Source organism: Salvelinus fontinalis, chromosome 40 (genome assembly GCF_029448725.1).
Source record: "Salvelinus fontinalis isolate EN_2023a chromosome 40, ASM2944872v1, whole genome shotgun sequence".
NCBI classification, from domain to species: Eukaryota; Metazoa; Chordata; class Actinopteri; order Salmoniformes; family Salmonidae; genus Salvelinus; species Salvelinus fontinalis.
This window is the reverse complement of record NC_074704.1, coordinates 22227713-22240229: the sequence shown is the minus strand read 5'-3', so window position 1 is coordinate 22240229 and position 12517 is coordinate 22227713. Positions and strand designations below refer to the sequence as shown.

At 42.6% G+C, this 12517-nt stretch overlaps 1 protein-coding gene and 1 pseudogene across 1 annotated transcript; one reads left to right on the top strand and one right to left on the bottom strand.

Moving 5' to 3' along the window:
• Positions 1-1220: 1220 nt before the first annotated feature.
• LOC129839604 (uncharacterized) lies at positions 1221-8357 on the bottom strand (annotated as a pseudogene).
• Positions 8358-9864: 1507 nt separating this feature from the next.
• On the top strand, positions 9865-12031 carry LOC129840025 (trafficking protein particle complex subunit 5-like). The gene is made up of 3 exons (XM_055907830.1): positions 9865-9938; positions 10332-10604; positions 10868-12031. The coding sequence occupies exons 2-3, from the start codon at positions 10335-10337 to the stop codon at positions 11162-11164; spliced, it is 567 nt and encodes a 188-aa protein (XP_055763805.1). The 5' UTR covers positions 9865-9938; positions 10332-10334; the 3' UTR covers positions 11165-12031.
• The last annotated feature ends 486 nt before the right edge of the window (positions 12032-12517 follow it).

The following is a 12517-nucleotide window of genomic DNA, read 5'->3' as shown; positions in this document are numbered from 1 at the left end:
CACCAATATAACTGAACTGTCCTCAGGAGATAGAATTGAACATACTGTCACACTTATTTTAAAGTCCCTGCATTGGTTGCCTGTAGGTTTTATAATTGATTTTAAACACACTATGTGGCCCTGCACCTGAATACATGTCTAACATGCTTTTAAGATACTGTATGTGCCTGGTCGGTACCTCAGATCCTCTGACACGGGTCTTTTAGTTTGTTCTAAAGTTGAGAACCAAAACGTTTGGTGAGGCTGCCTTCAGCCACTATGGTCCTGGCCTTTGGAAGAGCCTGCCGGAGAATCTGATGGCCTCAGAAACTGTAGACATTTAGAAGAGCTACTTTTTAGCCGTGCTTTTGCTTAGTCCTATCTATTTTTATGCCATTGTGTATATCTTATTTATTTGAATGTATTTTAATGCATTAGTCTCATGTCCACTGTTATCATTTTACTATTTTAATGTGTCTCATTTTATATATTTCTAACCTTTTATTTTTTTATTTTCTAAGCACTTTGAAATGCATCATCTGTAAGAAATGTGCTATGCAAATAAAGTTGTGATTTGGTTTTGATGAGGAAAATAGCCCACAGTAGAGCCATTCAACCGCAAACTTACAACGTGTCTCAAATGATTTCGTACATATTTACTAGTGTGTAATGCAGTAATACTGTGATTAATAGGCACTTAATAAGTACTTCTCAAACAGCTTAATAGTCTGGATAATGAATTAGTATTTTTCTTTTTTTTCAAGCATTCTTCATAAGTCATATGAAAAACACTCATGAAAACATTTTTTTGTTGGGGTTCAGATCCCCTTTATATTTATTATTACAAAAAGGCAGTTGGAAGGAAAGGGGGAGATGGTGGAGAAATTCGGTCGCTGAGGCAAAGTGTGGCCCGGAGTTGTGTGTGCTTCAGTCACTCCTCTTTGGGGAGGCTGTTGGTGCGTGTGAAGAACTTCCACACGCACCAACGTTTGTCTTCTTTTTGCCACCTGCGCACCTCTTCCACTGCGTTCAACACCTCAGGCACTATATTATGTTTTTTTAAATGATTATTATTATTTTTTTTTAAGTCTACACATGTCGGTGCTGTCTTAAATGTTATTCAGGTTGTTTTTACATGCATTTACATGCAGGTAAACATATGGGGGGGGGGAATATAATGACAACCCTCGAATTTATTGGACAATTATAACAATAGACAACAAATGCTGGCGTGCAGACTTTTATAACAACCAATAACTAATAACGCTGCACACCTCAGGCACTCCGCTGCACACCTCAGGCACTCCGCTGCACACCTCAGGCACTCCGCTGCACACCTCAGGAAGGCTCTCGTTGGATCCAAAATAGGACTAAATAGACAACGCAGAGCAGTGGAAGAGTAAGAACACCACATCTGTCCTTTAGCTGTTTCACAAAACATACCACAGACATTCAAAGTCAAAGATTATAGTAGCTCATTTATAATATTGTCCAGTTTGAGACAACCCTGATGCAGCCCACTTAGAAAGACAGTTGACCTTTCATTTACGAAACAGGCTTCTTGTTCCTTACCTTTGGGAGTTTTGCAATCATATCATTGAAGTCTCGGGTCAGCTGATTTTCCCAGTCCTCATTCAAACACCCTTTGGGGTTCACCACCTTGCTGAGGACATTTTCAGTGTCCTGAAGGTCTTCAGCAGCTGCTGTCTTTGTGTCACTGGACACCTCTTCCACTGCGTTTGACACCTCAGGCACTCCACTGCACACCACAGGCACTCCACTGGACACCTCAGAACCGCTACACAGCTTAGCCTCTCCATTGCACACCTTTGGACCTCTACTGTAGATCCGTGGACCTCTGCTGGTCACCTCAGGACCTCTGCTGGTCACCTCAGGACCTCTGCTACTAACCTCAGGCACTCCACTGCACACCTCAGGACCTCTGCTACACATCTCAGGAAGGCTCTCAGTGGATCCGAAATAGGACTAAGCAGACAATGCAGAGCAATGAAAGAGTAAGAACAAAACAGATATTTGTCCTTTTTCACAAAACATAGCACAGACATCCAAAGTCAAAGATTATAGCAGGTTTTTTGTAATATTGTCTAGTTTGAGACAACTCTGATACACCCAACTTGCAAAGACACTTTACCTTTCATTTACGAAACAGGCTTCTTGTTCCTTACCTTTGGTAGTTCTGCAATCATATCATAGATTTTGGGGGTTAGCTGATCTTTGCAGCTCTCCTTCAGCCACCCTTTGGGCTTCACCACCTTGAGGACCTTTCCATCTCCAGCAGCCTCTTTCTCCACACTGACCAGGTCCAGCGGCTCAGCCTGAACATCCACCACATTGTTATTCGGAGACTCCTCTGAAGCCTCCTCATTGGTGTTGTGAATGTCAGCAGCCCCAGCGACACTGGCCGGGCACTTGGTCCTTGGACTTTTCTCGTCAATTAGAGTTTCCTTTGAAGAGGTCTCAGAATGTCCATACAGCTCAGTGAGCTGTAAATGGACAGAGAGATACATAACTATCCTATAGCTTTTCACAAAGACAACACACCAAATACATCCAAAGTTGATAGTAAACTCATATGTAATATTGACCAACTTCGAACACCATATTATACACAGAAATGACAACGAGGCTTGACATTTTAATCAAAGAAACAATATTGGCATTGCAGATGGCCTGTATGTCTTACCTCAGTGGCCTGGCATGTCTCATCCTTTAGATGCAAGAAGTTCAACTTCCAACATTTCTCTTTCAGAAACTGGATGGCTCCGTTGGGCGCCCGTGTCCACGACGCCTTCATGTGAATATAGAAATGTATCAGACTATGTCTGTCTACACTATCAAACTATTGCTGTCATCTAATATAGTTTGATACATTCAGGTTATAATTTAGCCTTGTCTAATGATGTAATATATGTCATTTAGGTAACTTGAGTTTAACGTTTCGTAGAATTCAAAAATAGTCTGAGAACACTGCACTCACTCCAAGAAGACTATTTTCCCTGCAAGGAGCCGGGCCTTCATTGGTCTCAGAGGGAGGTCCAGCGGGAGCCTTTCCTGGGCTTTCAGAGCACAGACTTGCCTTTTGAGCATTTTCTGCAATAGAGTCTTCAATTAGTGACTAAACCAGTTAGAATGTGGCGAGCAGAGAGTGATTTGAATTGGTTCATGGCACGAACTAACTGCTCCTCCATGGAAAGTGATGAGGCCTTTTTGATTATTTGTTTTTGTTGGGCAAAGCTCTGCAGAAAGAGCGAGGGTTACTGAGCACAGAACCCAATACCAGATGTCTACAGCAGTACATCTGTCTTTTTCAAATGAATGCTGGGAAAAAGTTATCTAAATGGGACGAATATACATTATACCTTCCATAGAACAACAACATGCAATATAAACAATGAAAGTGCAGATGAGATTAATGAGACCTTAATTATGATGAGGAAGCAAGTCATCTTAGATGATCGATAAATTGGTTGTATAGCTAATAGATTCGATATGATCCAAGTGTAACAGTATAACTTTAGACCGTCCCCTCGCCCCGACACGGGCGCGAACCAGGGACCCTCTGCACACATCAACAACAGTCAAGGTTTCAGAGCAAGTGACGTCACCGACTGAAAGGCTGCTAGCGCGCACCACCGCTACCTAGCTAGCCATTTCACATCGGTTACAGAAGTAACGTTAATTTTCTAAAATGTCGAATGCGTGCAATATCGGTCCTTCTCATTATGGGAAGACCTACTTACCTTACTCAGAACAGGAAAAAATATATGATTTTTTTGGATTGACTTGAATGAAGAATTCGCGTTTGCTATCGATATACTGTAGGTGGGTTGTGATTGCGAATAACTTAACCTTTGAGGAATACACATAGATTTAGGAATTAAAATGTATGTTATTGGACAGTGTGACGCACATAGAATTATAATCTAGATTCCATTTCTATGGTGACACGTTCCTTGTTGCGCACAGTGTGCGTACATTTCTGAGCACATTTATTTATCCTGTTGTATCATTTGCCCCGGGCCAATCCTATTTCACCCTAATGAATACAGATCCTCTAACATTTTTACTCGATGTCACTGGGGGAAAAAGTAATTTATGATGCTTTATTGACATTGGCAATTCGCATACACAATGGTTAGAGAACACATTAAAATGTGTTGGTTAAAAAAATCGCTTAAAAAATTGAAGACAACAGGTTATTTAAAGTAGGCAATATGAAATTAATTAATCAATACGATTTACAGTATGCTTAGGTATCAACATTGACCAGTGTTGGATATTTAACATTATACTGTACTTTTAATACATTGAAAGTGCATGAAAATAGAAAAATCAGTGTTGATTAAACAAATATGCCATGATTGTCAACCCATGCTGATGAAGAAAATAAATAACATGACAAAATATTCATTATTACAATGATGAAATGAATAAGAATATTCAAAATAATGTTCGTGCATTGAGTTTACAATCATTTGATTGAAATCGAGGATTTAGGCCTGTTAAATGAATATTAACTTACACACCTGTTAAACATTTCACTCTCACAACCTCATCAATATGTTTTCCATGAATTGGACAGATAGCCAAGTTGTATAATTCATTAGCCAAAACCGTTTCAAAGTATTCCAATAGGGTCAATTGTCTCCCTACACCCGCTAAAACTGATGATAGTTTTGTGTTAAATGCGATGTTTACAGTAATTTAATTGTAATTCACTTTTAATGAATGAACATTTAATTGAACATTTTGATATAGACTAAGAGGAGTGGAACCCTGTCATTGAGTGGAACAGATCCATCCTGAATACTCTGGTAGCCTTGGTGACAGTAGTCATTCCTATGCCACTGGGTGTCACTGTCTCTCTCTCTCAACAGATTCAGCTATACTGATCACAAATATAAATGCAACATGCTACAATTTCAACGATTTTACCGAGGTATAAGTTCATATAAGGAAATCAGTCACTTTAAATAAATACATTAGGCCCTAATCTATGGATTTCACATGACTGGGCATAGGCCCACCCACTGGGGAGCCAGGCCCAGCCAATCAGAATGAGTTTTTCCCCCACAAAGGGGCTTTATTACAGACAGAAATACTCCTCGGTTTCATTAGCTGTCCGGGTGGCTGGTCTCAGACGATCCCACAGGTGAAGAAGTCAGATGTGGAGGTCCTGGGCTGGCGTGGTTACACGTGGTCTGCGGTTGTGAGGCCGATTGACGTACTGCCAAATTCTCTAAAACAACGTTGGAGGTGGCTTATGGTAGATGCATTTACATTCAATTATCTGACAACAGCTCTAGTGGACATTCCTGCAGTCAGCATGCCAATCACACACTCCCTCAACTTGAGACATCTGAGGTATTTTGTTGTGTGACAAAATTGCACATTTTAGAGTTGCTTTTTATTGTCCCAAGGACAAGGTGCACCTGTGTAATGATCATGCTGTTTAAACAGCTTCTTGATATGCCACACCGGTCAGGTGGATGGATTATCTCGGCAAAGGAAAAATGCTCACTAACAGGAATGTCAACACATTTCTGCACAATATTGGAGAGAAATACGTTTTTTGTGCGTATGGAAAATCTCTGGGATATTTTATTTCAGCTCATGATGCTCTAATATTTTTGTTCAGTATACATGTCTCTCTGTTGTGTTACAATACTGTAATGTGAAGCAGTGACAACCATAAGGGGGAGTGTTATACGCTGTTATAACTCTAAAACACACTATTATCATGGACATAACAAATTGATACCCCCATACAATCCGATGAAACATTTTGACAAAACCGGTTTAATTCCACACTGCTTTTTACATGCTTGTCTTCTTCATTGGTCCTTTTTCATTGGTTGGTCCTTTTTTTTTTCACTTCATTGGTCCTTTTTCGATGAGCTGGTTTCCTGTGAAAGATTGCTGTAATGAGTGATCAAGATGACACCGGATGAAAACCTGTCAGCAGCATCAATATCAACAGTGCACAAACAGCTTAATGTTGGTGTTTATCACTAATGTCTAATGTAGGAAAAAGGGCACAATTGTATTATGACTGAATAGTGTTCTGGCGCAACTGTGATGCCATTTTGATTGTGTATGTATTAAACGGATACATTTGACATTGACTAACACTATAGTAGCCAATAATACTGAACAGTCTCTCACCCCAAAGTGCTCCCAGCCCCTGATCTCTGAGTAGAGTGCATCTCCTGGACAGGAGGTGTCCACCAGCTGCCGGTGCCCGTGGAGGGTGAAGTTGGCCTGCAGGCGCCCGCCGTCCACTGCACACTTGGCCAGGTGTTGGTGCACCAGATCCAGGGCGTGGCGCGAGGGCAGAGAGGAGGAGTAGTTGCCAATGAAGGCCACGCCGTAACCGTAAGAGTTCTGTCCCCTAGTGTGGGTGCCAAGGTGATGGCAGCCTCGCCCCTCGTAGATGTACCCGTCAGAACCCACCACAAAGCTGAGGGGGACATACATTTAGGAGTTGGAGTGATAAAACAACTGATCTCACAACCCTGCTTCCTGTTATAGCATCTTGTCATTACATATTGCTTCAAGTTATACCGTGTAACATGTCAAGATGTGCTATGTGTAACGTCTGCTTCCAACTCACACTCTCAAACACATAGATCCCCTTGAACGCAGCTCACTCTCCAGATCCCAGTCACCTGAATTCTGATCACCTGTTCACACACCTGTATGTCATTATCACACACTATTTAGTTCAGGTCTTTGCACTCCATCCCTGTGAGGTATTGTTTGTTTTGTGACACACGTCTTTCAGAGCGCTGGTATTTCCCGTGATTTACTCATCCAGTGTATGATAGTTTTGGCCTGCCTCACTAACGATGCCTTTTTCCTGTTCCCTGCCTGTACTTTAGCCTATCGGATTTCCTGTTATCAACCTATTGCCTGATCTCCCGGACTACGTTACTAGCCTTTTCCCTGCCTGTACTGTTGTCTTTTTGGACCCCCTGTATATGACCTTCTGCCTGCCCGTGGACCCAGCTACTTGCCTCCTCCTGTGGTCCTTTACAAACAAACACCTGCTGCGCCCTGCGCTTGAAACCAGCTCTCTGTCTCCCATCGTGTTCATTACACTATGATATGACTGCTTCAGTAATTGTACAGGACACTTGTCTCCATCTACGAAGCTTAGTATAAACGGTTTGTTAATATCTGCGAATGGATGGGGGGGTGAAAGGTCACCTACTGTATATCCGATGTCGGCACAGGCGCGGTCTTCTTGGTGGAAGCGCTGCAAGGCCCTCTTGTTCCTGGAGCACTGCCGGAAGGAGCGACAGGGCCTGTCTGGCTGGTAGGTGTGGTGGATATACAGGAAGGGAAGGGGCAGGGCAAGAGGGAAGGAAGACCCTCAGTAGGGTGCCCCCCTCCAATGACATCGTGGGATGATGGGAGGGCAGTCTGGAGAGGTTGAACCAGAGTAGAACAGGTTCAATTACTCTTCATATTTACAGACCAATTTTCTGTAGACTTCAAATGAATAGCCATTCATCACCTACAATTTCATAATTACAGGGGTAAATGATTCCCTCTCCCCCATCCTGAGACTCACCCCAGTACCTGTGGACAAATTCCAGCATTCTGTCTCTCACTGCTTTTTCCACCCCTGTATCCTTGGCTATCCACTGATTGTTCTCCAGCCTCCACACCAGGTATAGGGTCTCCATCACCTGCCTCTGGTTGTCCAGGGTGCCCAGCAGGGCTTGGACAATCTCCCTGCACTTGGGGCCGATGTGGCTGGATACAATCTTCAGGTCTTGCCCCTCCAGGACATGGTTGTAGTAACACTTCAGCACCTTGCAGAGTTTACCAGGCTGTTCAGAGGGAGCCAGGGTGGCAAGATCCATGCCCAAGATGGACCCATAAATTCCCCCTTTGATGAGGGCATCGCTGGCCAGGGTGGGCACCCGCGACAGCTGGAACACCCTGGGGTGGGTCACGTTGTCCCAGCAGCCATCCGGCCCCAGACGCTGAGTGGGTGGAAAGTCCTGGAGGCTAAGGAACGACAACCATAGGTTTTTGGTGAGGGGAAACAGGCCCAGAGGAGGGGTGCCCTCCAGCTTAGCTTTCAGATCCACCTCGATGCCTAGAAGCATGGGAGCAATGGCCACTGTGGTGCCATCTTGGGTCAGAACGACCCCTCTCTCCTCACCACAGTCTGTCACAAAACGGTGGATGGCTTTGTCAAAGAAGCCAAAGAGAGTAGTATCGAACACGGAAGTGTGGGTGTGGCTGATGTTGTTGGAGGCCCCCAGGAAGTGCAGGGTGAGTGGGTCCTCACCAGGGCTAGTGGGGACATGTCTGGGTTAGACGGCACTGATGAAACTGTCCATGTCCCGCAGGTGGTTCTCTGAAACCAAAACAAATGTTTTTTGTTCATGCTACAACAAACTCAGTGCAAACAGTCACCTGGGGCTTCATTCCTACTCATATTCATACTATCTTGGGGTATTTAATGTATCGTACACCAGTTAAACACTAGTGACTTTTTGTGTTCAATTGAGCTCTCAGTTTAACGATAGAAGCATATGTTGCCAATGAGGATGTGTACGGACAACACAGTATGGCAGCCATACTTTCTAACATATGAACCCAAATAAACATGAAATTTCAGCCCATTAACACAGGTTACCTGAACAGAGAACGCCGTAGCACGTTCCAGCCACAACGAAGAGCCATAGAACCACTGTAGTCATTCTGAGTGCAGCTGTATCACACCAGATCCAGAGGCTAATCTAAACCCACAAACAATCCCCAGACAAGGTCAACCCAGGCTGCCGATGAGAGTTGTAATCTTCTTCTCTCTTACAGTCCAACACTCTGTTATGACAAACCACAACCACTCATGACAAACCACAAGCAGAATGTCCAGGTGCTCAATAAGGCTTTGTTTCAAGTACCTAAAGCTGGTTTCACTTCCCACTTCAGGGAATCAATGTGTTTTTAATGTGGTGTCCCAATAGATGAAATAACTCTCCAAATATTGATGGGTTCTTACCCAAAGTCAAAGTTTGTCATCGGAAAACAAATAAGGCCCTTTCAAGCTTGTGACGAGATCAGGCTTAAAGGGACAAGAGAAGTGCTGAAGATATGCTGGTTTGTATTAGTCATCACAGTATTTTTGTTCCATTATATACATCTATTACATCCACCTTTCACACATATGGGTGTAATTACACACACATGTACACAGACACACACAGATGGTGAAGTCTGGTAAATGTGTTCCATGATGCATAGAGGAGAGGGGCGGTCTGTTTACCGTCAATGTCAGGGAAGCCCAGAAACCTTATTGGAAATTACACTTAATAAATTCCCCAAAAACAAGCCATTGTAGTAGGCATACACTATAATCAGTGTGTGTATGCTTTTTCAGATGACAGTAACGTTCCTGACTCATGACATTAGTGTCCCATGGCAGGTGGTGTTCATTGGCTTATGAGGTTTTGGTGGTTGGGAGTAAAGGGGAACAAAGTCTATTACATTTGAGTGACTGCTGCATTGAGAATAGCAGCCAGTGTCTGTTTGTTTTTGTGTTTTTTTTACATCCCCAACCCTCTTGTTCTCAATGTATGAAGTGAATTTTGGCCCCTATGTTAATTTTCCTTTTGTGACATTAAGAAAAACATCCACTACCAGTGGATAAATGGGACAATAGTGGCCTCTACTGGATGATAATTAGCTATTTTTAAAATAATTTGTATAGGTTTAAAAAAAAAATTAAAAAAAACATCTATTTAAAATAGTGATTTATGAAAACTGTAATAATTAAAATAATTGTATCAATACCATAATGTTTAAACGGAAGATATTTCAACATTAATATCTTGATCTGTCACTGTGACGTATCCCCGGAACAGGAAGTAAAACGTGTTGGTTGCAAATTGTTCTGTTAAGAACAACAACAGAAATTGGTGAGAAAGATTCATTTGAATAATTTTATTATAATATTCACTATGTTTATTTCTTCTTTGTGGATGTTTTAGGGTCTGCTTTCCACAATGTGTGCTCATTGAACGAAATAATCATTGTTTTTATTCATATTCTGTTCAAGAGTATCTAACCGTAGTAGCACGTTTGCTGGTGTGTTGAAATGGATGACTGGGGAAAATCATTTGAACTGTCATCCAACTCGGGCATCCTTCTGGAGTTACGACCTGAAGATCACTTATGTCATGATTTGACCTCGTTTTTTCCAGAGTTCCCAGTTGTCTTGAAAGCACCAACAGTCATGCGCTGATATTTTATTATACACCAGCATTCTGATGTTGTTGACAGTCACTCACTCTCCTCACTTTCCCGTGTAGAAAATGGAGACTCGCTTCACCAGGGGCAAGTCTGCGATTCTAGAGCGCTCGCTCACCAGACCCAAGACTGAGGTCAGCGTGAGCGCATTCGCCCTGCTCTTCTCTGAAATGGTGCAATACTGCCAGAGTCGGGTGTACTCTGTGTCCGAGCTGCAGGCACGCTTGGCAGACTTGGGTCAAGGCGTGGGGGCCAGCCTGCTGGATGTGCTGGTGTTGAGAGAGAAGAATGGAAAAAGGGAAACCAAAGTGTTGAACATACTGCTCTTCATTAAGGCATGACCAAGAGAACTTTGCACATTGTGTGTGATTCACATACTATACTTTTTCATTAGTGTAATAACAACAAATGTTTGACATTATACTAACATTCACATGACATTAGGCTATAATGTAATACAAATATAGCCTCGGTGTACATGGCTCTTGGATGTAGCAGCGACTTAACCTCCACTTCAACAGACCTGGCCTCTGACATAAGCATAAACACAAACAAACCTTCACCTTTCTCTGTCTTCCGTTCCCGCTCGATTCCCCAGGTGTCGGTGTGGAGGGCCCTGTTCGGCAAGGAAGCGGACAAGCTGGAGCAGGCCAACGACGACGACAAGACCTACTATATCATTGAGAAAGAGCCCCTGATCAACGCCTTCATCTCGGTGCCCAAAGAGAACAGCACGCTCAACTGTGCCGCTTTCACCGGGGGCGTGGTGGAGGCCATTCTAACACACAGCGGCTTCCCCGCCAAGGTCACGGTGCACTGGCACAAGGGCACCACTCTCATGATCAAGTTTGATGAGGCCGTCATCGCCCGAGACAAGGCACTGGAGGGCAGATAGCATAGATAGAGTTCAGAGGTAGTAGGAAGTGTGAACTGAGATGTAAAAAGGATGTACTGTATATCCTATTGGCTGTATAATGTATAGTGCTTCCTTTCCTATTCCCTATTCATTTTATTGTTCTGACAGATGTGGGAGATCGGAGAAAGTACTCACTTTAACTTCCCTATCTGTTGGCAAGGTCAACATACGTACTTGAATATTGCTATGTGGGTGGAGCCAGTTTTTACAACAATGCATGAATTTGTGTACATAGTTACAGAAGTTCCCTACTATGACTAACCCACTGTAACTGCATTATTCTTCTTCCACTGCCGTAAATTAACTTTATGGCATTTGCAGAAAGTACACAGATTTGATTCAGAAACGTTAGCTTTACGAGTTGTTTTACCTATTCGGTGCATTTGAATCAGTGAGGACAATGACATAGAACAAGGAAAGGAAGCTAGTTGATAGTACGGTATTCATTCTTTCAAAGGACCTACTCTAAAGGGAGGAGTAACAGTATGGAAAGAGAGGAGTGTGGGTGGAGCAGCTCAGTGATGTGCTACTAGTTCACTGATGAAAAAACAGAAATGGTCACAATTGAATGAGCTTTATCCTGGACTGATTGTTCAGCAAGATGACATTTTTGTAAAATGGAATCCCCTGATTGAACAGAATTATCTAGCACTGTACAATGATATGCACTTCAGTCTTATTTGTAATATCTTATGGGTGGGAAATGTTACAATGCTCCCCATTTAGACCCGAGGAATCATTGTGTCATTGTAAATATATGTGTGGCTGCTTTAATATCCACAACTTATTTGGTGCTTGTATATTGCTTTGTCAAAATTGAAATAAATACTGTAATACCTGAAATAATGCCTTTGTATTTCATTGAAATTACCAGAAATGGACCAGAAATTCCATGAGAATAGATAATTGTCAATAACAGGTCTTAAGTTATACATAATTAGATGTTGTGCTTGGTATGTGTTTTAATATTGTCTGCAATTAAATGTTGGCCAGCGGCTGCAAAGAAATGGTAAAGTTGAAGTGGGAGAAAGAAACCTACAGAGAGATGAACCTGGAGGAGAGTCCCCTAAGCAAGCTGGTCAGCAACACAATTAGACCCAACCAAGTCATGAGAAAACAAAATGATATCTTGACACATTGGAAAGAATTAACAAAGAAAACTGAGCAAACTAGAACGCTATTTGGCCCTAAACAGAGAGTACACAGTGGCAGAATACCTGACCACTGTGACTGACCCAAAATTAAGGAAAGCTTTGACTATGTAAAGACTCGGTGAACATAGCCTTGCTATTGAGAGAGGCTGCTGTAGGCAGACCTGGCTCTAAAGAGAAG

Coding starts and splice junctions, on each gene's coding strand:
- LOC129840025 (XM_055907830.1), top strand. CDS start 10,335: ATGGAGACTCGCTTCACCAGGGGCAAGTCTGCGATTCTAGAGCGCTCG. Junction 10,605..10,867: donor ACATACTGCTCTTCATTAAG/GCATGACCAAGA, acceptor TCGATTCCCCAG/GTGTCGGTGTGGAGGGCCCT.